The sequence below is a fragment of the Ceratotherium simum genome, chromosome 39 (genome assembly GCF_057802395.1).
Source record: "Ceratotherium simum simum isolate JZ-2026a chromosome 39, ASM5780239v1, whole genome shotgun sequence".
Classification (NCBI taxonomy): Eukaryota; Metazoa; Chordata; class Mammalia; order Perissodactyla; family Rhinocerotidae; genus Ceratotherium; species Ceratotherium simum.
In genome coordinates this window covers 100167-126972 of record NC_141938.1, presented here as the reverse complement: position 1 = coordinate 126972, position 26806 = coordinate 100167, and the positions used below count along the sequence as shown (strand labels likewise).

The 26806-nt window shown below is 36.5% G+C and overlaps 1 protein-coding gene and 1 pseudogene across 1 annotated transcript; both read left to right on the top strand.

Annotated features, from left to right (window-relative positions):
* Positions 1 to 1940: 1940 nt before the first annotated feature.
* LOC147912083 (olfactory receptor 7A5-like) lies at positions 1941 to 2879 on the top strand (annotated as a pseudogene).
* A 22217-nt stretch (positions 2880 to 25096) lies between these two features.
* LOC101398168 (olfactory receptor-like protein OLF4) lies at positions 25097 to 26105 on the top strand. The gene has a single exon (XM_014797630.2). It carries the CDS (start codon positions 25120 to 25122, stop codon positions 26086 to 26088), a length of 969 nt encoding a protein of 322 aa, XP_014653116.1. The 5' UTR covers positions 25097 to 25119; the 3' UTR covers positions 26089 to 26105.
* The last annotated feature ends 701 nt before the right edge of the window (positions 26106 to 26806 follow it).

Below are 26806 nucleotides of genomic sequence, written 5' to 3'. Positions count from 1 at the left end.
TTTAAATTGTAGAGTTTGATGATCAGATTTGTAATATAAAAAGATCTCTCCGGGTCAATGTGAATATCCTGTTAGAGGGATGCCAGCTCATGATAGACAGAAAAGATGACAAGGAATTGAAATAAGACTGTAGAATTGAGTACCAAGAGATGAAAAAGAAATAGAGACATTGGACAGGTGGAAGAAAAAAATCAGCCTCATCTTATCTCTAGTGATAACCATTTACTTACTAACAGAAAGGAACTATACTGAGCTTTGAACTTATATTGAATATCTACTAACCACCTTAGGAGAATGGACACCGCTATCTCCACTGTTTAGGGGAGGATAAGAACATTTAAACTATTTCAATTGGCTTTCCAAGTTCAATTAGCTAATATGTGTAGATTTGAAATTCAAAACCAGATATTCGATTTCAAAGTTTTACATTTTATTTTATTTAGAAAAGTCTTTTCGTAAATCTTCTTTAAAAATTCCCCACTTTTGTTGTACTTTGTGTATTTCCTTTTGTAAATTGTTGGTTTATACCTTTCTGCTTATTTGCTAGTGGGATATTCAATCTGTAAGATGTTTTGATATTATAAATATCACTGCACTGCACTACTCCTTTCTATTTGGATACATTGTTTGTGCTGCTTTGTTAATTATTCTGGATATATATGAGATATAACTGGAGTTGAAATACTGCCAGAACCAAGGAAGCTTTCTCCTCATCACAGTCTCTCGAGGATAATCTGACATTATTAGATCTTTTTCTCTCACATGTACTTTTCTTTCTTCTCCACTGTTTTTTGAACTGCTTTTTTGTTTCTTAAAATACTGGACACAAAATGGTAAAATGAAGCCCATGTTTACATGTCCATGATAATTTTACCAACTGAAATTTAGGTACTATTTTGAAATTCTTTAGGGAAAATATAATCTGATGTTAACAGCTTTCTTTGTATCATGTCTTTCTTATTTATTGTCGCTGGGAGTGAGTAGAACCTGGTAGTAACATGGCCCCAGAAGACCACGGTGTGCTGTGTGTGTTTGTGTTTTGTGGGACATAAGCATTTCTAAGGGTGAGGGTACCTGTACTCATATACTCCAAAATGTGACACTTAAAATATGGGTACCAGAATATTAACCAACGTAGTAAACTAGGAGGGGATCCATTTATATTCCCAAGATTCCTTTGAAACAAAAATAATAAATTGTAAAAAACAGCATGTAAATGAGGGCCTCTGAGTCTTGAAGTTTCAGCAGTAGCAGGGAGGCCACATCATTCCTCATAATTCTTGACAGCACCCCTCATTACTCTCCTTCTTCCTCATTTCCCTTGATGCACTGGTTTCTCTTTGAGCTTTGATTTTCTGAGACAAATACTTATTTGAGGGCCTGTGAATTGGTTTTTCCCTCTGACTATCACACAGTTCCCCAGAAAATCTTTTCTTTTGCCCTCTCTTCCTTGAGGTCTCTGTTCAAATATTTTCCGCTATACCTGAACACCCAGTAAAAAATATACCCCTTTCACTCTCTTCATTATACATGATTTCTTTTTCTTCATAGCACCTGTCACCATCAACAACTCATGTAATCTTTGTATTTTCTTATATTCTTTCTCCATCAGTGAACTGTAGGGATTTTTTTTTCTCAGCACCCTGTAACTCTTTATCAAACTTGGTCAGTACTTAATTTATATTTCTCGACTGCTTGTCAAAATATCTTATTAAAAGTGTGGAATAGATAACCACTTGGGGAAAAGGCTGAGAGCGGGACTGGGATTCCTAATCAGGGATGAACACAGATGATCCACTAAAGGAGACACGTTCCATACAAAAAATATACATATTAATTTGTTGACAACAAAATATAAATTGTAGCATTTCAACTGAGTAGTGCCCATTTGTGAAAATTAATTATGTTATTTTTTCTTTACTACTAGTTACTTCCACCACATGGAACAAGAAAATTATACACAAATTTCAGGATTTATTCCTGCTGGATTATCAAACAAACCAAAACTTCAGCCTGTCTTATTTGGGCATTTCCTCTCCTTGTACCTGATTACTATGTTTGGAAACCTTCTCATCATCTTTGCCACCATCTCAGCCTCTTACCTTTACATGACTATATACTTCTTTCTCTCCAACCTGTCCTTTGTAGACATCTGTTTCACCCCCACCCCACCACCATCCTAAAGATGCTACTGAATATCCAGTCTCAGAACAAGTCATTACCTATGAATTTGCATCATATAAATATATTTTCTCAAATTATTTGCAGAAATGGACAATTATTCTGACCATAATGGTCTATGACCTCTTTGTGGCATAGTAGTACAGGCAACCCCCTGTACTACATGGTCATCATAAACCCCTGGCTCTGTGCACTGCTGGGTTTGATGTTCTGCATCATGAATGTCCTGTATTCCTTGTTAATGGTGTTGCAATTTTCCTTCTGCACAGACTTTATAATCCTTCACTTCTTATGTGCAGTAACAAGTGACCCAACCTGCTTGTTCTGATTCCTGCATCTATGATGAAGTGATGTACTTTGCAGCAGTGCTACCAGCAGGTGGTGCCCTCTCTAATATCCTTTACTCTGACTCTAAGATAGTATGACCCATTCTTGAAATCTCATCAGCTCTTGGGAAGTATAAAGCATTTTCCATTTCTGCTACATACCTATCGGTTATCTCCTTATTTTATTGTATGGACTTAGCACTGTATCTTAGTTCTACTGCTACACACAGCTCACACTTAAGTGCAACACCCTCAGTGTTGTACACCATAATCACATCCATGCTAAACCCTTTCATTTATACTCTGAAGAATAAAAGCTATAAAAGGGGATCTGAAAAGTTTCTTATTGATGTCAGCTATAAAAGGGTTTAAGAAGTGCCCTGATTGTAGAGTTCAAAGCCCCAAAACCAGAAATTATGATTCTTTGATCATATTGTGGAAGAGGAGTTTACTCCTTTTAATTTTCTGGTGTTTTCATTTTTTTTTTAGATTACAACTTCTCTCTATATTTTAAGTACCTGGTTTTATTAACTTTTCTGTTCTTGATATTCAGTAGTTTTCCCCCTTCTTGTTTTCTTAGTCTCCCAAATTTATTAATGACCTCAAGTCTCAAATATATGGAAATTCCATTTATCTCATGGGAGTACCTAAATTTCTTAAGAGTACTTTCTTTATAAATAACAAATATTAAGTAATTTTTCTTTTGTTTTACTAAATCAGTAGTCATGAGTTATACTACTCCTATGGAATAAACTACACTTGATGACCAAGGCAATTTATATAATTTAATAATAGAAAAAATCAGAGACCACAGTTTATTACTTTTGTGTAGATCAATACTTTGGATATCACTATCTTAAATGCTCTTACTGATAAGGTAAACTTAAATACACTAAAGTGTTTTATAGCTGGTCATTGAGTTTTATTCTTCTTATTAGAATCTTGTTCTTTTTCAGCTTGGTGTCCACAATGCCTACCTTAGTCACTGATGAAAATTGATTATCAGAGACATGTCTCCAAATGGACTCTACACAAAAACACAAGGGTCAATATATAGATTGACTTAGCTTTAAAGTAAGAAACATTATTAAATATGATGAAGTAAAATTTAAATTATACTTTCGATTATTATTCAAAATAGTTTTTCAAGCTGTACATCTCCTCACTGATGTATGTGTCTATGTTTAAGGAGGTTTATCTATTTGGTGAAGGATGGGTTGTCATATTTTATGTTTTCTTATTGTATTACTTCACTGTTTTCATTGAATGCTTCCAGTTATGCCTACAAATATAATTTTTTCATTACTCAAAATAAAATATTTCCCTTTTCTAAAATTTTTATAACCAGACTCAGAGTCTGGTTGCAGTGGCAGAGGTGTACACAGAGCTTCTACATTCCAACCACTGTGGTGTCTACAGCAACAAGGTAAGAGGCAATAGCTGAGGCAACATCCCACAAACCCAGCCCACCTCTCCTTTCCCTATCTTGCCAGTGTCTGAGCTTCCAACCCAAGTAATCCCAAGTGCAGCTGAGACATTTCTGTGGCCCCAGCAGTTAATCCAGCAACCACAGTGACACCAGCAACAGCAAAACATTAGTGACCCCCAGAGTCACAGGTGAGAACAATGACACTACTGGCAACACCCTGAATAGAGGTGGTGGAGGGTGATATGTGTAGATTCTCAAATACAGTCAGAGGCAGCTCAGGTAAGAGAAAAGAAAAACTAGCACCATAGCACTACCTACTAAAAACAAAAGGCTTCTAATATCCAAGTTGTTGAAAAGTTTGAATTAAAACAAATAAAGATAAACCTAAGATATTATTTGCTATGACAGAAGTTTCAGCAGAGAAATAACTCTGCAAGCACCACAAATAGCCATGATAACATGACATTACAAAAAAAAACAACAATTCTCCAGAAATCAAACATAAATTCATGGAAGATTGTGCTCTAACTGATAGAGAATTCAAAATAGCTGCCATGAAGAAACTCAGAAAGGAAGTTTATGAGCTCAGGAAGAAAATTAATGAGCAGAAGGAATATTTTACCAAAGAGACTTTAACACTAAAAAGGAACCGAAAAAAAATTCTGGAGCTGAAGAACTCAATAAATGACATGAAGAATGCATTATAAAGCATTGAGAATAGAGCAGATCATGTAGAAGAGAGAATTAATGAGCTCAAAGATAGGAACCTAAAAATGATGCAGGTAGAAGAGGAGAAAGAACTAAGAGTTAATCAAATGTAGAAATTCTATGAGAGTTATGCAACTCTATTAGAAAAGGCAACACAAGGATAAAGGGTATCCCAGTAGAAGAGAAGAGAGAGAAGGGAACAGAGAGCTTATTTAAAGAAATAATAGCTGAGATCATCACAAACCTGGGGAAGAAACTTGATATACAATCCATGAAGCTAATAAAACAGCTAATTATCTCAATGCAAAAAGACCTCTCTAAGACAAATGATAATAAAACTGTCAAACATCAATGACAAAGAATATTAAAGGACTAGGGAAACAAAAAGTTAACCTACAAGGGAACCCTCATTAGGCTATTAGCAGATTTTTCAGTATTAACCCTAAAGGCTGAAAGTGTAAAGATATATTCACAATATTGAACAATAAAAATTGTCAGCCAAGAATACTCTATCCAGCAAAGTTATATTTTAGATATGAATGTGAAATAAAGGGTTTTTCCAGACATAAAATGCTGAGGGAGTTCATTTCCACTAGACTTGCCTTACAGAAAATGTTGAAAGGAGCTCCTCTACCTAAAAAAAAAAGTAAAAATATGCAAAACTTTGAACAAGGTGATAAATAGACAGATAGAATCAGAAAATTGAAACTTTGTATCAGAATGAGATAGTAAATATTTAATTATAATGTAAAGTTCAAAGGGAAAGGAAGCATTAATAGTAAGCATAACCACTTCAATTAGCTAACAAATTCACAACACAAAATGGAATAATTTATGACAACAAAAACATAGAAAAGGAAGAGAAAAAGATGAAACGTGCATGGGCAAATGAAGTTAAGATTCTACAGCAGATAAAGAACTATCTTACCTATTAGGTCTTTTATGCAAACCTCATGGTAACCACAAAACAAAAATTCAGAGCAGAGTCATGAAACTTGAAAAAGGAGAAAACTGAGAAATACATCACAGAAAACTAGCAAACTAAAGTGACAGAGACAAACACAAGGAAAAAGAATCAATGGAATTACAGAACAACCAGAAAACAAAAGATAAACTGGCAGTATTAAATCTTCATACATCAATAATCACCCTAAATGTAAATGGATTATTCACCAATAGAAAGACACAGAGTGGCTGGGTGAATTAAAAAATAAGTCCCAACAAAATGCTGCCTCCAGGAGACCCATAACAGCTCAAAGTAACAGAGGCTTAAAGTAAAAGGATAGAAGATGATGCTCCAAGAAAATAGCAAGGACAAGAAAGCAGATGTAGCCATACACATATCAGACAAAATAGACTTCAAGCTAAAAAAATTAACAATAGACAGAGATTGACATTATATAATGACAAAGGGGACAATTCATCAAAAACACATAACATTTATTAACATTATGCACCTAACATAGGATAACCAAATTATATAAAGCAATTATTAACCAATCTAAAGGGAGAATTTGTCAGCAACCCAAAAATAGTAAGGGACTTTAATACTTCACTTACATCAATGGATCATCCAGAGAGAAAGTCAATAGGAAAACATCAGCCTTAAATAAAACAGTAGACCAGATGAATATATATATACACACACACACACACACATATAGAACATGTCATCCAAAAGCAACAGAATATACATTTTTCTCAAGTGTGTATGAAAAGTTCTCAAAGAAAGACCATACATTGGAAAACAAAGCAAGTTTCAATAAATTTAAGAAGATTGAAATCATATCAAGCATCTTTTCTAACCACAATGGTATGAAACTAAAAATCAACTATAAGAAGAAACCTAGAAAAGTCATAAATACGTGGAGGCTAAACAGCATGCTACTAAACAACTAGTTGATCAATGAAGAAATCAAAAAAATACCTACAGACAAATGAAAGTGAAAATACAACATACCATTATCTGTGGAATGCAGCAAAGCAGTACTAAAAGGAGAGTTCATAGTAATACAGGCCTATCTCAAGAAACAAGAAAAATCTCAAGTAACCTTACATTACACCTAAAGGAAGCAGAAAAAAGAAAAACAAAGTCTAAAGTCAGTAGAAGGAAGAGAATAATAAAATTGATAGCCAAAAAAATGAAATAGAGACTAAAAACACAATAGAAAGGATTACTGAACCTAAGAGCTAGTACTTTGAAAAAAATTAGCAAGTTGATAGCTACACCAAGAGAATAAGAGAGAAAGATCAAGTAAATAAAATCAGAAAAGAAGAGTAATTATAATGGATATCACAGAAATACAAAAGACTATGAGAGAATACTATGAAAAGCTATATGGCAACAAACTGGATAGAAGAAATAAATAAATTTTTAGAATCATATAACTTTCCAAAATTGAATTAATAAGAAAGAGAGAATGTAAACAGACCATCACTACTAAGGAGACTGAAACAATAATTAAAAACCTCCCCTAAAACAAAAGTCAAGGATCAAACAGCTTCTCCGGTGAATCCTATCAAACAATCGAAAGGTTAAATACCTACCCTTCTCAAACTCTTCCAAAAAATTGAAGCGAGGGAAACGATTCTAACACATTTTACAAGGCCAAAATTACCTTTGTACTAAAACCAAAGGACAACAACAAAAAAGAAAATTACAGGCCAATATTTCTTTTTTTTTTTACAAAGAAGTGGCTTTTTTTTTTTTGCAGGATTCACCATAAACTAACATCTAATGCCAGTCTTCCTCCTTTTCCTCCCTCAAAGCCCCAGTATATAGTTGTGTACAGTGGTAAGTTCCTTTGGTTCTTCTATGTGAGCTGCTGCCACAGCAAAATCTACTGACAGATGACTGGTGTAGCTCCACACCTGGGAACTGAATCCAGGCCACCAAAGAAGAGTGCACTGAACTTTAACCGCTAGGCCATTAGGGCTGGCTATATAGGCCAACATTTCTGGTGAACATAGATGCAAAAACCCTTAACAAAATATTAGCAAGTTGAATACATCAATACACTAAAAGCATTATACACCATGATCAAGTGGGATTTATTCCAGGGATGCAACCATGTAAAGATGGTTCAACATCCACAAATTAATCAACATAATACACCACTTTAACAAAATAGAGAATAAAATTTACAGGACCATCTGAATAGTTGTAGAGAAAACATATGACAAGATTCAGCATGCATTCAATCTTAGCCAAAATAATTAGGCAAGAAAAAGTAATAAAAGATATCCAAATTGTAAAGAAAGAAGTAAAACTGTCACTATTTGCAGATGATGTGATTTTTTTATATTGAAAACTCTAAAGAATCCACCAAAAAACTATAAGAGATACTAAACATATACAGTAAATTTGAAGGGTACAAAATCAACATGCAAAAATAATTTCTGTTTTTATACACTAACAATAAACCAGCAGAAAGAGAAATCAAGAACACAATATTGTATACAATTGCAACAAAAAGAATATAATACCTGGGAATAAATTTAACCAATGATTTAAAAGATCCACACACTGAAAACTATAAGACATTGTTCAAAGAAATCAAAGACGAAACAAAGAAATGGAAAGATATTCTATGGTCATGAATTGGAAAACTTAGCATAGTCATAAGGTCTATATTAAGTTAGTTACAGATTTAATGCAACCTCTATTGAAATCTCAATAACACTTTTATGGAAATAGAGCAAAGAATCCTAAAATTTATATAGAATAAAAAAGACTCTGAATAGCCAAAGCAATTCTGAAAAAAAAGAACAAAACTAGAGGTATCACACTCCCTAATTTAAAAGTATACTACAAAACTATAGTAATCAAAACAGTATGGTACTGGCAGAAAAACAGATACACAGAGCAATGGAACAAAATTGGGAGCAAAGAAATAAGCCCACACATCTACGGACAGCTAATTTTTGACAAGGGAACCAAGAACATACAATGGAGAAAGGAAAGTCTCTTCACAAAACAGTATTACCAAAACTGGACAAATGCATGCAAAAGAATAAAAGTAGACCACTGTCTTAGAGCATGATCTAAAATTAAATCAAAATGAATTAGACTTGAATGTAAGACCTGAACCCATAAAACTCTTAGAAGAAAATTTAGGCAGTAAACTCTAACTATGGTCTTAGCAATATCTTTTGGGATATGTCTCCTCAGGTGAGAGAAACAGAAGAAAAATAAACAAATTAGACTGCATCAAACTAAAAAGCTTCAGCACAGCAAAGGAAACCATCAACAAAACAAAAAGACAACCTACCAATTTGGAGAAGATATTTGCAAATCATTTAGCCAATAGGGGGTTGATATCCAAAATATGTTTAAAAAATCATAAACTCAATGACTAGTAAACAACCTGATTAAAAAATGGGCAAGGATCTGAAGAGACATTTTTCCAAAGAAGATTCATAGATGGCTAACAGGCACAAGAAAAGTTAACATCACTAATTATCAGGGAAATGGAAATTAAATCTACAATGAGATATTACATCATACCCATCAGAATGGCTATTAATAAAAAAATCAAGAAATAACAAGAGTTGGAGAGAATGTGGAGAAAAGCAGTTTCCCTCCCATACTGTTGATGGGAATGTAAACTGGTGCAGCTACTATGGAAAACAGTAGGAGTTTCCTTAAAAAGTTAAAAATAGAACTACCATATAATTCAACTATTCCACGTGTCATATTCTGTGGTATATATTTATATTTATAATAAATATAATGTATAGTACATATTATATACATATATAATGCATATATGTGTTTATATATAATTGTATAAAATACTATATATTATGTATAATATATAACATATAATATATTATGTATATTATACATAACACATATGTTATAATACATATAAAAGTAATATATTGTTATATGTGTATTATGCATTACATGCAAATATTATGAATAATAATTAATATATATTATAGAATACTAGTCACCCATAAAAAAGATGAAATTATGCCATTTGAGACAACATAGATGAAACTTGAGGGTATTATATTAAGTGAAATAGGTCAGACAGAGAAAAACAAACTGCATAATTTTACTCAAATTTCGAAGATAAAAAAACACATAAACACATAAAGAGAACAGATTGGTGATTCAGAAGAGAACAGGTCAGGGGAGGGATAAAGGGGTAAATGGGGACATTTGTACAGTTATGGATGAAAACTAGACTTTTGGTAGTCAATACAATGTAGTCTATACAGAAGTCGAAATATACTGTTATACACATTAAACATATAATATTATAAACTGATGTTACTTCAATTAAAAAATAAATTTCTGTGTGCATCAGAAGTTGCTAAATCAGAATCTGCATTTATGTTAGAACCTGGGTGATTTGTATGCATATTAAAGTTGGAGAAGTGTCAATCTAGAATAGGTTTTCTAACCTTTTCACTGTTGATATTTGGGGCAAAATATCTATGTTGGATGCTTTTGGCAGATTGCAGGTTTTAAGTAGCATCCCTTTAAATTTTGAGACATATTCTCAGGGGCAAAATAATCTTTGCTTGAGAACCACTGCTCAGAGTTTGAGAACTGATAGCATCCTGATAGAATTCCAATTGAGACCCCTTCTTCTACTCAATTATAACTTCAGGCAGGCCACTAAATCTCTAAGCTGCCTCTGTAACGGAGAATGAACTTCATGACAAGACTACCTCAGAAAATTGACTTTTATATAAATTAAATTATACAATATCTATAAGATGCAGAGCTCAGATTATAGTGCATGAAAAGATCTAAATATATCTCATAATTAACATACACTTTATAACAAGGGACTGAATTACAGCTACCTTGTGACATAAGTATAAAATTCCTAATTGCTGTGACAAAATGTCATGAAGCCAAGGAGTGCAGTGCCCAAGGTTTTAGATCACAGAAGCACAGTTCCCCTACTTGTTGAAAAGGAAAATAGCAGTTTTCTGGAGATACCATGGGCTGTGTCTTCACCATAATTCAATGCTTTGAAGATACAAGGGACCTAATTCAAACAAGTTTCTCAGTCTTAAATGGAGAAAACTTTAGGTCAGGTGCTAAGAGATTCAGAGATCTGGAAGGGCAGAGAGTTTATACAGAAAGAGTAAAAATCAAACAAACAAAAAAACTGGATTCACTGAACTTTTAACCTAGGCTCTGGAGAACAGAGAATCAGTAGGAAATTTTTTTCTTTTTATCTACACCAGTGTCCCAAAAGGGAATTGTGTGCTTAGTGGTTGAATTAACAAGAGGGACATGAGCCTAATGAGTAGATATAGGGACCTGTAATATCTCCTCTTCCCCAGTCTCTCAGTGTGTGTAGCCTTGGGATGGACTGGACATGTTTTTTTGTTATGTTTTTAGGTTTTAAGTCTTGCTTGGGGACTGATACTTTAATCCTATCTGTTTTCTTGTCTGGGGCAGAGCTTCGATCTCCATCATCTACCATCCAATGAGAAATTCAGACTTCTGCATGGCAACCTTTCTCTCAGTGGTCCCATCAGGATGAGTCCAACAACCTATTAGACCCTGGAGGAGGGAGGCATAAAAATGTGGGCTAAGAACATTTACCTGTGGTCACCTGAGAGCCAATCCAACTTCGCCCAGAGGCAAGAGATTGCTTTTTTGCTTCCTTGATTAATTAATGTATTTATTTATGATGATAAAAAGAGAAGTGAACATTGAACTCATCATCAGAGGGGTCATTGTTGACATGTAAATGATGATTAGAAAGCCCAATTGAAAGAAATAATTGGAGGCATAAAGTGCTTCCAGTAAAAATAACATTACTGGAAGATATTACTGGAAAATAATATTACTGGAATATTACCTTAGAATATTTCCAAGGAGTTTTGCAGTTAAAGGGGACTGGAAAATAAAATATTTGACATGAAAGGCTATTCACTGAAATTAGGGCATTTATTTTTTATTTTTAAGATGGGATAGAGAGGGAGTCAAGATGGCGGCGTAGGCAGACTCTGAACTCACCTCCTCCCGTGGACACAGCCAATTTACAACTACTCGTGGAAAAATTACCCCTGAGACAGAGCTGAAAACTGGATAAGAGGAACTCCTGCAACAACGGACAATCCTAACTGGGGTGGAAGAGGCAGAGACTCCCTTCCAGAGAGGAAAAACGCCGCCTTCACAAGCCGCCAGCTTCACGGCCGCCGGGAGCAGCTCACAGGTACGCAGCCTCCCTGGAGGCGCGGGGCCCTGAGCCGGGGAGCGCCCCCGCTGTGGGCATTGTGTGGACCCAGCACAATCGGGACCAGCGGCATAATATCTGACTTTGCTGCTACTAAAGCATTGGGTAGCACCCCCAGAAAACCCGGCTCACAAAGAAACTAAAACTGGCTCTTAAAGGGCCCGCGCACAAACTCACCCGTTCCAGAAAGCATCCTAAAATCACCAGAAAGAAAGGTGCACACTGCTTTGGTGACAAGAGACTCACCTAATAGGCCCTGAGTGCATCTCGGTGAGGGGTGAGACCTCTCCAGGGACTGGGACATTGGCGGCGGCCATTGTTGTGGCCTGGTGTGAGCGTGCTGACACAGACGCCATTGGAGTTTTCCCTGAGACCTGCTAGCCCAGGGTCTGCCCCACCCGCTAGAACACCGATTTAATCCAGCTCAGCCAAGGCAGGCAGCCCACCCTAGAGACTGGCTCCACCTAACAACAAGCCCTCAGGCAACGTGTGGGCCTGCATAGATTGGTGACTGGATTTTCTGCAGCCTGGCAACTGAGCTGACTTGAGCAGGGCAGGGTGTGCACAAGGAGCGGGTGGAGAGTGTGGGGCGGTGGCAGAGTGTGTGGGGCTCCCGCCGTGGAGAGACTGGGTCCGCTTGGGGAGGTCGGGGCGCTCACACGGGGCAGGACTGTGTTGACTGTGTGTGTGGACCTGTGGGCGGCAGGGCTTGTCAGCTGCAGAAGACTTGTGCTTCTCAAAGACCCACATAGGAGGTTTGCCCCACCTTCCAAAGCCTGAAACAATTGGGTGCTCCTGTGCCTGAGGACAGCCCCACCCAGCTGCAATCCTCAGAGAGCTGACAAGAGACCTAATAGGCTAGAGGTTTACAGCAATTCTAAGGCCCTGAGCCTAACAACCTGCCACGCTGGGGGCCTACTCACTTAAAAGAAATACTGCAACACAGATGTGGTATTAAAACTTGCAGCCAACTGTGCTGGGGCTCCTCACACCTGATAAAGAGACTGAAGGGCCCACAACAACTACAAGCAGCTGAGCATTACAACAGCTGGCCAGGAGCATAACTCAGCCTCCTGGGCGCCTATAGGAGAGCTAACAGGCCACAATAGAAGGACACACGTAGCCCACATAGGGGCCACCCTGGAACATTGAGAACTGAGGGAAGCACACTGGAAGCCTCCTAAGCCATCACTTACATAAGGTCACCTATCCAAGAGCAGGAGACGTAGCTGACCTACCTAATACATAGACACAAGCACAGGGAAAGAGGCAAAATGAGGAGGCAAAAGAATACATTCCAAGTAAGGGAACAGGACAAAACCCCAGAAAAGGAACTAAGTGAAACAGAAATGAGCAACCTACCCGACAGAGAGTTCAAACTAAGAGTGTTAAGGATGCTCACTGATCTGGGGAGAAGAATAGATGATCTCAGTGAGAATGTCAACAAAGAAATGGAAGATATAAAAAAGAACCAATCAGAAATGAAGAATACAATACTGGAAATGAAAAATTCATTAGAGGGACTCAAAAGCAGAGTAGAGGATACAGAAGAACGGATCTGTGAGCTGGAAGAAAGACTAGAAGAAATTACCCAAGGTGAACAGGTAAAAGAGAAAAGAATTAAAAAGAGTGAGGACAGTCTAAGGGACCTCTGGGACAACATCAAGCGCACTAACATCCGTGTTATAGGTGTCCCGGAAGGAGAAGAGCGAGACAAGGGGGCAGAGAATCTATTTCAAGAAATAATAGATGAAAACTTCCCTAACCTAAGGAAGGAAACAGACATCCAGGTACAGGAGGCACAGAGAGCCCCAAACAAGATAAACCCAAAGAGGCCCACACCAAGACACATCATAATCAAAATGTCCAGAATTAAAGATAAAGAGAGAATCCTAAAAGCCGCAAGAGAATGTCAAGTTACATACAAAGGAAACCCCATAAGGCTATCAGCTGACTTCTCAGCAGAAACCTTACAGGCTAGAAGAGAATGGCATGATATATTTAAAGTGCTAAAAGGAAAAAACTTACAGCCAAGAATACTCTACCCAGCAAGGTTATCGTTCAAAATGGAAGGAGAGATCAAAAATTTCCCAGACAAGCAAAAATTAAAGGAGTTTGTCACCAAGAAACCAGTGTTACAAGAAATGTTAAAGGGACTGATTTAAGGGGAAAAGAGAAGACCACAAATAGGAAAAATTATCTATTTCCACGATTAGAACGTAATGGATACAAATGCACAAAAAAGAAGTTGGATATGATATCAAAAACATAAAAGGAGGGAGGAGGGTAGTTAAAGAGTACAGCTTTCAGACAGAGGTCAAACTAAAGTGACCATCAATTCTGTATAGAAGAAGTAAGGAACAGAGAAGGACTACTAAAACACTGAGGGAAAAAAAAAAAAGTTGAAAAATGGCAGTAAGTACATACTTATCAATAGCTACTTTAAACGTCAATGGACTAAATGCTCCAATTAAAAGGCATAGGGTGGCTGACTGGATAAAAAAACAGGACCCATATATATGCTGCATACAAGAGACACACTTCAGACATAAAGACACTCACAAACTGAAAGTGAAGGGATGGAAAAAGATACTCCACGCAAATGGCAATGAAAAGAAAGCAGGGGTAGCAGTACTCATATCAGACAAAATAGACTTTAAAACAAAAACTGTAAAACGAGACAAAGAAGGGCATTACATAATGATCAAGGGAACAATCCAACAAGAGGATATAACACTTGTAAATATCTACGCACCCAATGTAGGTGCACCTAAATATATAAAGCAATTATTAACAGACATAAAAACAGAAATAGACAGTAACACAATAATAGTAGGGGACTTTAACATTCCACTTACACCAACGGATAGATCATCCAAACAGAAGATCAATAAGGAAACATTGGCCTTAAACGACACACTAGAACAGATGGACCTAGTAGATATATACAGAGCATTCCATCCAAAAACCGAAGAATACACGTTCTTTTCAAATGCACATGGAACATTCTCCAGGATTGATCACATATTAGGCCACAAAACAAGTCTCCATAAATTTAAGAAGATTGAAATAATACCAACCATCTTTTCTGACCACAACGGTATGAAACTAGAAATCAACTATAGGAATAAAATCAGAAAAGCCACAAATACATGGAGATTAAACAAAATGCTACTGAACAACGATTGGGTTAACGAAGAAATCAAAGAAGAAATCAAAAAATACCTGGAGACAAATGAAAATGAAAATACGACATGCCAGAATTTATGGGATACAGCAAAAGCGGTTCTAAGAGGGAAGTTTATAGCAATACAGGCCTATCTCAACAAACAAGAAAAATCTCAAATAAACAATCTAACAATGCACCTAAAGGAATTGGAAAAAGAAGAACAAACAAAGCCCAAAATCAGTAGAAGAAGGGAAATAATAAAAATCAGAGCAGAAATAAATGAAATAGAGACCAAAAAAAAATAGAAAAAATTAATAAAACCAAGAGCTGGTTCTTTGAAAAGATAAACAAAATTGACAAACCTTTAGCTAGACTCACCAAGAAAAAAAGAGAGAAGGCACAAATAAGTAAAATCAGAAATGAAAGAGGAGAGGTTACAACAGACACCTCAGAAATACAAAAGATTATAAGAGAATACTATGAAAAACTATATGCCAACCAATTCGACAATCTGGAAGAAATGGATAAATTCTTAGAATCATACAACCTTCCAAAACTGGATCAAGAAGAAGTAGAGAATTTGAATAGACCAATCACCAGTAAGGAGATTGAAACAGTAATCAAAAACCTCCCCAAAAATAAAAGTCCAGGACCAGATGGCTTCCCTGGTGAATTCTACCAAACATTCAAAGAAGACTTAATACCTATCCTTCTCAAACTCTTCCAAACAATTGAGGGGGGGGGGAAGCTCCCTAACTCATTCTACGAAGCTGACATTACCCTGATACCAAAACCAGACAAGGACAACACAAAAAAAGAAAATTACAGGCCAATATCACTGATGAACATCGATGCGAAAATCCTCAACAAAATACTAGCAAATCGCATACAACAATACGTTAAAAAGATTATACACCATGATCAAGTGGGATTTATTCCAGGTATGCAGGGATGGTTTAACATTCGCAAATCAATCAATGTAATACACCACATTAATAAAATGAAGAATAAAAATCACATGATCATCTCAATAGATGCAGAGAAAGCATTTGACAAGATCCAGCATCCATTTATGATAAAAACTCTGAATAAAATGGGTATAGAAGGAAAGTACCTCAACATAATAAAGACCATATATGACAAACCCACAGCTAATATCATCCTCAATGGTGAAAAACTGAAAGCTATCCCTCTAAGAACAGGAACCAGACAAGGATGCCCACTGTCACCACTCCTATTTAACATAGTATTGGAAGTCCTAGCCAGAGCAATCAGGCAAGAGAAAGAAATAAAAGGGATCCAAATTGGAAAGGAAGAAGTGAAACTGTCACTATTTGCAGATGACATGATTTTATATATAGAAAACCCTAAAGAATCCACCAGAAAACTTTTAGAAGTAATAAACGACTATGGTAAAGTTGCAGGATACAAAATCAACATACAAAAATCAGTTGCATTTCTGTACACTAACAACGAAGTAGCAGAAAGAGAAATTAAGAATACCATCCCATTTACAATTGCAACAAAAAGAATAAAATACCTAGGAATACACTTAACTAAAGAGGTGAAAGATCTGTACACCAAAAACTATAAAACATTTCTGAAAGAAATTGAAGAAGACACAAAGAAATGGAAAGATATTCCATGCTCTTGGATTGGAAGAATTAACATAGTTAAGATGTCCATACTTCCTAAAGCCATCTATAGATTCAATGCAATCCCTATCAAAGTTCCAACAACATTTTTCACAGAAATAGAACAAAGAATCCTAAAATTTATATGGAACAACAAAAGACCCCGAATAGCTAAAGGAATCCTGAGAAAAAAGAACAAAGCTGGAGGTATCACACTCCCTGATTTCAAAATATACTACAAAGCTATAGTAACCAAAACAGCATGGTACTGGCACAAAAACAGACACACAGATCAATGGAATAGAATCGAAAGCCCAGAAATAAACCCACACATCTATGGACAGCTAATCTTCGACAAAGGAGCCAAGAACATACAATGGTGAAAAGAAAGTCTCTTCAACAAATGGTGTTGGGAAAACTGGATAGCCACATGCAAAAAAATGAAAGTAGACCCTTAACTTACACCATACACAAAAATTAACTCCAAATGGATTAAAGACTTGAATGTAAGACCTGAAACTGTGAAAGTTCTAGAAGAAAACATAGGCAGTACACTCTTCGACATCGGTCTTAGCAACATCTTTTCAAACACCACATCTGACCGGGCAAGAGAAACAATAGAAAAAATAAACAAATGGGACTACATCAAACTAAAAAGCTTCTGCACAGCAAAGGAAACCATCAACAAAACGAAAAGAGAACCTAACAATTGGGAGAAGATATTTGCAAACCATACATCTGATAAGGGCTTAATCTCCAAAATATATAAAGAACTCATGCATCTCAACAACAAAATCTACCAACCCAATTAAAAAATGGGCAAAAGACCTGAACAGACATTTCTCCAAAGAAGATATACAGATGGCCAACAGACACATGAAAAGATGTTCAAAATCACTAACTATCAGGGAAATGCAAATCAAAACTACAATGAGATATCACCTCACGCCTGTCAGAATGGCTATAATTAACAAGACAGGAAACAACATGTGTTGGAGAGGTTGTGGAGAGAAGGGAACTCTCATACACTGCTGGTGGGAGTGCAAACTGGTGCAGCCACTATGGAAAACAGTATGGAGATTCCTCAAAAAATCAACGATAGAACTACCATATGATCCAGCTATTCCACTGTTGGGTATTTATCCAAAGAACTTGAAAACACCAATTTGCAAAGGTACATGCACCCCTGTGTTCATTGCAGCCTTATTCACGATAGCCAAGACTTGGAAGCAACCTAAGTGCCCATCAAGGGACGAATGGATAAAGAAGCTGTGGTATATATACACAATGGAATACTACTCAGCCATAAGAAACGACAAAATCCAGCCATTTGTGACAACATGGATGGACATTGAGGGTGTAATGCAAAGTGAAATAAGTCAGAGGGAGAAGGTCAAATACCGTATGATTTCCTTCATTAAGTAGTAGATAATAACAACAATAAACAAACACATAGGGACAGAGATTGGATTGGTGGTTACCAGAGGGGAAGGGGGGAGGGAGGAGGGTGAAAGGGATAATTCGGTACATGTGTGTGGTGATGGGTTGTAATTAGTATTTTGGTGGTGAACATGATGTAGTCCATGCAGAAATAGAAGTACAATGATGTACACCTGAAATTTTTACAATGTTATAAACCAATGTTACTGCAATAAACAAAAAATTAAAAAAAAAAATAAATAAATAAAAAAAAATAAAAAAAAAAAGAAGTAAAAAAAAAAAATAAGATGGGATATATTCAACTATGATTCCATATTGATGAGAACAATCAAGACAAAAGGATTGCTTGTTTGCAAATATTACCTTGCAATGCTAGCTCATGAAACATACATATAATGCCTTCTTTCACTCTGAGTATACACGTGAAAAAACATTTTTTTAATAGCTAAAAAGTAGTATACTACCTTGCTTTACTTTCCAGTTACTTCATTATCTGTGACACTGAATATATTTCTGGGTTTGTTAGCCCTTTTCTTTCTATATAGTAAATTGTCTGTGCAAGTCCTTTACTTTTGTGAAGTGGGGTCAGTGTGTTGTTATTGCTGCTTTTCATTACATTCTTTTGAACTCTTGGAGAATTGTCAGGGTTCATAAATTTTTTTTTTTTTTTTTTTTTTTAGATTTTATTTATTCAGTTTTTTCCCCCCAAAGCCCCAGTAGACAGTTGTATGTCATAGGTTCACATCCTTCTAGTTGCTGTACGTGGGACCCGGCCTCGTGTTGGAGGGAGAAGTGGTGCCTCGGGGCGCTCCCGGGATCCGAACCCGGGTCGCCAGCATCAGAGCGCGCGCACTTAACCGCCAAGCCACAGAGCCGGCCCATGGGTTCATAAATTTTATGTGGACGAGTCCATCAGTCAGTCATAGTGTGTTCTCCCTGCTGCTTTTTAGAGTTTTTTTTCCTTACAGAAGGTATTGAGTTGTCGCTGTAATATCTTTACATAAAATGAAATTATAACTAACATAGTGCTTCTTCCACAATTTTAAAATTCCTTATATTATATTCTTTTATCGCCAAGGTTTGGCAAGTTAATCATGAATCAGTGACATGTTGATGTCATTATATTATTTTACATCTCTATGTTAGTTTTAGAATTTATTTCATACAGTTGTTTTGAAACCACTACCCTTAACCTAGTTTTAGTCCCATTGACAATCTTTATTCCATAAGTTCTTAATTTCTTTTAAACATCTCTTTCTATATTATGTACATATACATATTAATACAATTTTATACAAGTGCATGAATAGCATCCTCTGCACATCATAGATGCTCTTTATGTTTTAATGCAGTCTTTTATTCTACCTTGTGTCCCCTTTTTCTACATACTCAATAACACTTCATGAACTTGCCTCCAATCAACTAGTTTAATGCTGGTTCATTGTTTTATGGATTCATAATGTTTCATGGTGTGTCTCTGCCATTTACAGTTTTAATAGTCTTTTTATATTCTTTTGTGTGTGTGTGTGAGGATGATTAGCCCTGAGATAACATCTGTTGCCAATCCTCCTCCTTTTGCTGAGGAAGATTGACCCTGGGCTAACATCTTGCCCATCTTCCTCTGCTTTATGTGGGACACTGCCATGGCATGGAATGACAAGCGGTGCGTTGGTGTGCACCCGGGATCTGAACCTGTGAACTCTGGGCTGCCAAAGTGGAATGTGAGCACTTAACCACTGCGCCACCAGGCTGGCCCCAATATTTTTATATTCTTAACATTAAATTGCTATTATATCAATGCTATAAAAATATTTTGAGATTATGAAGTTTAAAGTGTAGTCTCAACCAGGAGAGATTTTTTTTCTGCTAGGAAACATTGAGCAATGTCTGGAGACATTTTTGGCTGTCACACTGGGAAAGGGTAGGTGGAGGCTAGGGATGTTCTAAACATCCTACAATGTACAGTACAAACCCCACCACAGAGAATGATCTGGCCCAGAATGTCAAAGTGCTGAGACTGAGAAACTATGAGTTAAAGAATATCAGTATTTATAATATTTATCACTGTCTTCATGTTGCTTCCCTAGCCTGTAACACTCTACATTTCTGCCAGCAAAATTAGATGGTACCCCTTTGCTACATGTTTAAAAGTTCCAATCCCAATCAATGTGATGGCTCTTTAATTCATTTTACCCAGTCTAATGGGTGTGAAAAAAAGTTCTTATTGTTTTCTCAAACTATTGTTGAATTTGAGCAAAGATTCATATGTTTGAGCACCATTTTCATTTGCCTATTATTTTTATATTAAAATGTTATGTACCCATTTTTCTACAGTTATCAAAATTTCAAATGATGTTTTACTAATTATTGTTTCTCACTTAACTTCTGAAGAATATTTTGGCCATAAAGTTTTAAATTTTATTTAAATATGTCTCTTCTTCTTTCTGAGTTTCTTGCTTTAAGATGGTTTTTCCTGCCCATAGATTTATATGTAGTTTTATAGATGTTCATCTAAAATGTAACTGTCATTCTTACACTGAGGCTGTAATCTTTTAAATTTTTTGTAATATGTTTGAGAGAGGGAAACAGCTTTATTTCTGCAAGTTAGATGATCATTTATATCAGCTTCTATTCAATGATCTAACCTTTCCAAATAAACTGAAATACAAATGTTCCATATATTAAATGGCAATATATAATAAGAACTAATTCTTGCTTCATCCAACAAATAATAATTGAGCATCTGCTACATGCCAGAAAATTCTAAGAACATTATGTATTATATTTTTTATGTCTATGTCCTTGCCAATTTATTTATTAATTCATATTGATATTGTTAAATTATTTCTATTATATTTCTTGTTTCAATCCGTTTTAATGCTTCATTTGATTTAGTGGTTGTTTTAAAACTATGCTATTTAACCTAAATTTATTCTCTTGGACATTCTGTTTAATTCATCATTTAAATTTTCTTAAATTTGTTTCTATATAACTGCACATATATTTGCATATCATTAAGAAAATACAAAAGTGAACAAGGCAGATGAAGCCCTTGCTCATTTGGATTTGCATGATAATGAAGAACACAGAGTGCAATTAAATAAATGTGTGTATGGTGTAATGCCATCAGGCATAGATATTATAAAGACTACTTAGTTTAAAAAATAACATATTCATGGCACATGCAGGTTTTTATGCAAAAAATATGATGTGTTGATGATTAGCCTGTTAAATAAAGACCAAAACTGGGACTAGAGTGTGCCCAGTGAACGTGTCAAAAAAAGATAAGAAATCAAAGCCCAAAAATGGCAGAGAAAAGAGTGCCACAAAAAAAGTAAAAGAAGGGCCTGCTTCATTTACTATCGAGCCATATAAGAAAAAGTGTGGTCAAATAAACATGGAATAGGTACAGGTGTAACAATTCGATCAGGGACTTGAGGTGGATGCCATGATGACGCAAGTGCAGCAATAAAGATTCAGTCCTTCTGTGCTCTCTCAAGTGTGAGGTAACAGGTAACTTGTTGCCTATAGTTTCAGCAACTGGCTCTTTTGTTGGGTTCTTAATTTTTGTGTGTGTGTGTGAGCAAGATCAGCCCTGAGTTAACATCCATGATAATCCTCCTCTTTTTGCTGAGGAAGACCAGCTCTGAGCTAACGTCTATTGCCAATTCTCCTCCTTTTTTTCCCCCAAAGCTCCAGTAGATAGTTGTATGTCATAGTTGCACATCCTTCTAGTTGCTGTATGTGGGACTCGGCCTCAGCATGGCTGGAGAAGAGGTGCCTCTGTGCACACCGGGGATCCGAACCTGGGCCACCAGTAGCGGAGTGCGCGCACTTAACCACTAAGCCACGGGGCCGGCCCCTGTGTTCTTAATTTATATTTCTTTTCTGTCATTAGCAGAAACTATCTTTCTTAAAAAAACTATTACTTATTTTACAGCAGTGACCCACAATAAGACATGTATTTTATGTTGTGATCCAGCAGATGTGCAAATACAAACATGCAAATACACGTATATATACACACACAACAGAACAAGGAAAATCATAAAACTATTTAGTATGTACCCTTCTATGTATGACAAACTCTGATATTTTCTTTTGTGTTTTACTTAATTTATATGATTTTTAAAAAGCCATAGTATGGTCTTCTAATGAGTCCCAATTGCGGAATATGGAAAACACTTTTCTAGCATTTCCTCAACACCTATTTTAACATTTCACTGCCTCTTTGTTTTTTCTCATTATCTTTCATCATTGGCAATTTTCGTAAAAACGAGTTCTCTCATTTCTTCATGGAATATATGTTTATTCACCTACTATTACAAACTATATTAGGTCCGGGGTGGGGGAGTATGTATAACGCTGCTCCATGCCTCAAGGCACACGCTAGCTACCTGAGAGGAAAATAGTTAGGTAAAAAGTACTCAATGATAGCTTCAACATCTAAATTAAGTGCAAGAGGAAGTGTCCTTTTTCTATGGGAATGGTAAAAAATAAGGTTTATGGAAGAAATGATCCAGACAGTTGCAAAAAAGAGATGGAGATTTGAAGTGTAAGAAGGGTAAAAAAAAAAATTCAAACAGCCCAGTGGGTGAGACTTCAGGCAGAGGAGAGCTGGTGCGTAGAGGTGCTGATTTGAATCTGTGGAGACTGGTGAAGCGGCAAGTCGAGTTCAATGTTTGGGAGGTGAATGTGGACCAGGGCAAAGCAGCGTGAGGGTGAAACTGGCAGACCAGTCACAGCCAGTGCAACCTCATGTTTGAAGCTATGGAATTTTGGTCTCATTCTCCAGTGGAAATTTACTGGGTGTGGTTTAAGTCAGGGAGTTTAGTGATTAGCTTTGTAATATAGAAATGTCTCTCTGGGTAAATGTGAATGTTGAGCTAGAGGGATGCCAGCCTGTGATAGATGAGAGAGACTACAAGGAACTGAAATAAGGCTGTGGAATTGGAGATTGAGAGATAGGAAGGAGAGGAAGATGTTGGAGAGGTAGAAGAAAAGATCAGGTTCATCTCATCACCAGTGATAACCATTCATTTACTAACAGGAAGGCAGCACATCAAGTATTTTTTACATATATTGATTAAATCAGTTGACCACCTTAGGATGGTGGATACCACTATGCCTACTATATAGATAAGGATATTAACATTTTAAACGATTTGGTTGACTCTCCAAGTTCAAACAGCTAATAAGTGGTAGAATTCAGATTCTAATCCTGATTTTTTGATTTCAAAGATTTGCATTCAATGTTACTTAGAAAAGTCTTTTACCATTTTATCTTTAAAATTCCCCATCTCTGTTCAGTGTGGTATATTTCCTTTTGTGAATTCTGGATTTCTTTCCTTTGCTCATTTTTCTAGTGGGATATTTAGTCTGTAAAATGTCTTGATGCTGTAAATAATATCACAGTTCTCTTTTGGATAAATGGCATTTTTCTGCTTTATTAGCTATTTTGGGCATTAAGGGGATATAACTGAAGTTGGAACGTTGCCAGAACCAAGGAAGCTTTCTTCTCACAATCTCTCATGGACCACCTGAGCTTATTAGATTTTTGTTTAATCCTCGTGTTCTTTTTTGCCCCCCTCTCAGTTTTTTAAACTGACTTTTTAAATTTATTTAAATACAGAACACAAAATGATCATATTAAAATGTGCTCCACATTTTCATGTCCACAGGAAGCTTAGCAATTGGAATTTGGGTACTATTTCCACATTTTTTTGGAAAAGATAATCCAATGTTGACAGCATGTCTTGTATCATTTCTTTTCTAATTCTTGTGGCTGGGAATGTGAGGAGCATTGCAGTAACATGGCCCCAGGAGGCAATAGTGTGTTGTGTGTATGTGCATGTCTTGTGTGGCAGAAACAGTTCTCAGGTCAGGAGTACTTGACCTCATATTCTTCATAATGTGACACTAAAATACAGACAACAAAATGTTAGCCAGCAGGTGGAAATAAGGAGAAAATTCATTTCTATTCACAAGATTCCTTGGATACAAAATTAATAAAGTGCAAGGAACAATAAGTGATCGAGGGACTCTCTTTGTCTTTAAGTTTCAGCAGCAATAGGAAGACCACCTCTGTTTTAAATATTCTCTGACACAATCTCTCATCAATCTCCCTCTTACTTATTCCCCTAGGCACACTGACTTCTCCCTTTTTTTTTGTGAGGAAGATTAGCCCTGAGCTAACATCTGTTGCCAATCCTCCTCTTTTTGCTGAGGAACATTGGCCCTGGGCTAACAGCCATGCCCATCTTCCTCTAATTTATATGGGATGCCGCCACAACATGGCTTGACAAGTGGTGCATCAGTCCATGTCCGGGATCCAAACCTGTGAACCCCAGGCCACTGAAGTGGAGCATGTGAACTTAACCACTCTGCCACCAGGCCAGCCCTGTGACTTCCTTTTGAGCCTTGATTTTCTGAAACAAGTATTTTGCTCAAGTATTTTACATTGGCCACTTTCCCTGCAATGCAAACACATTCCTAGATAACCTCACATCTCCTGTCTTATCTTCCTTGAGGTCTCTGTTCAAATGTCACTTTATTTGACCGTCTTGCCTAAACACCCAGTAAAACATAACACCCTCATCCACTCTCTCCTTTATACCATTATCTTTTTCTTCATAGCAACAGTCACCATCTCACATGTTATGATTTTTTATTTGATTATATTCTTTTTAAATCCTTTAATTACATGGACTTTTGTTTCTCAGTACCCTATATTCTTTGTCTGGAAGATGGCTGATACTCACTTGTATTGCTCAAATGTGTGAAAAAAATCTCTCAATAAAACTGTAGACTACATGATCTCTTGGGGAAAAAGCTGAGTGGGAAAGGAAATCTCAATCATAGCAGGATACAGGAGATCCCCTAAAAGGGGCAAGTTAGACACATATATATAGATTATTTCTCGACTACAAAATATAAATTGTAGCATTTCATCTACATGAGTAATGCCCATTTGTGAAAAAGTTGTTATTGTTTATTTGCTAGTAGTCTCCTCCACCACATGGAACCAGGAAATGATACACAAATTTCTGAATTTGTTCTTCTGGGATTATCAAAGGAACCAGAACTGCAGCCCCTCATATTTTGGCTTTTCCTCTCCATGTACCTGATCATGGTGTTTGCAAATCTGCTCATCATCCTGGCCACCATCTCAGACTCCCACCTCCACACACCCATGTACTTCTTCCTCTCCAACCTGTCTTTTGTAGACATCTGTTTCACCTCCACCACCATCCCAAAGATGCTGCAGAACATCCAGATGCAGAGCAGAGTCATAACCTATGAAGGTTGCATCATCCAGATGTATTTTGCCTTATTCTTTGCAGGGGTTGATGACTTTCTACTGACTGTGATGGCCTATGACCGCTTCATGGCCATCTGCCACCCCCTGCACTACATGGTTCTCATGAACCCCCAGCTCTGTGGACTGCTGGTTCTGGTGTCCTGGATCATGAGTGCTCTGCATTCCTTGTTACAAAGCTCAATGGTGTTGCAGCTGTCCTTCTGCAGAGACTTGGAAATCCCCCACTTTTTCTGTGAAATTAATCAGGTGGTACAACTTGCCTGTTCTGATACTTTCATCTACAACATAGTGATATACTTTGCAGCAGTGCTGCTGGCTGGTGGTCCTCTTGTAGGCATCCTTTACTCATACTTTCAAATAGTTTTCTCAATCCATGGAATCTCATCAGCTCAAGGAAAATATAAAGCATTTTCCACATGTGCATCTCACCTCGTAGCTGTCTCCTTATTTTATTCTAGTAGCCTAGGAGTGTACCTTGGTCCTGATGCTACACACAGGTCACAATCAAGTGCAACAGCCTCAGTGATGTACACTGTGATCACACCCATGCTGAACCCCTTTATCTACAGTCTGAGGAACAGAGACATAAAGGGGGCTCTGAAAAGTTTCTTATCGATGGCGGCTATAAAAAGGCCAATTGTATTGAGGCTTAGGAAGCACCCCTGATGCAGGGTTCAAAGTCTCTAAACCAGAAATGATGACTCTTTGTCAGATTGTGAAAGTGCGACTTGCTTCTTCATTTATTTCCTTGTATTTCCATTTCTTCGAGTTCAACTTCATCTATTTATTTGATGAGACAATATGGATTTCTTAAGAATAATTTCTTCTCAAATGACACATACAGTTAATTTTTCTTTTGTTTTACTAAATGAATAGTCATGGGTTGTATTACTCCTATAGAATAAACTATACTTGATGACCAAGACAATACAGGAAAATCTGAGACCACAGTTTTTCGCTTTTATGTCCAGCATTTCTTTGTATATCACTATCTTTACTGCACTTCTTGAAAATGTAAACTTGAACATACTAGTGTATTTTATAGCTAGTCCTTGGACTATATTTTCTTTATTAAGATCCTGTTCTCTTTTGGCTCATTGTCCACAATGTCTACCCCAAGCTGGCAATAATTGATCATCAGATATATTTCTCCAAATGGAGTCTACATGAAAATATAAATTAAATAAATAAATTGACTTGTGGCTTTATAGTCAGAGAAGACCGTAAATATGATGAAAAAATTGTAAATTGTACTTTGTATTACTATATAAAATATTTTTTCCAAGCTATACATCCACTCACTGACGTATGGATTACTGTTGTCTATGTGTAAGGGGATTTATTCATTGGGTGAAGAATTGATTAGCATGTTTTATGTTTTTTC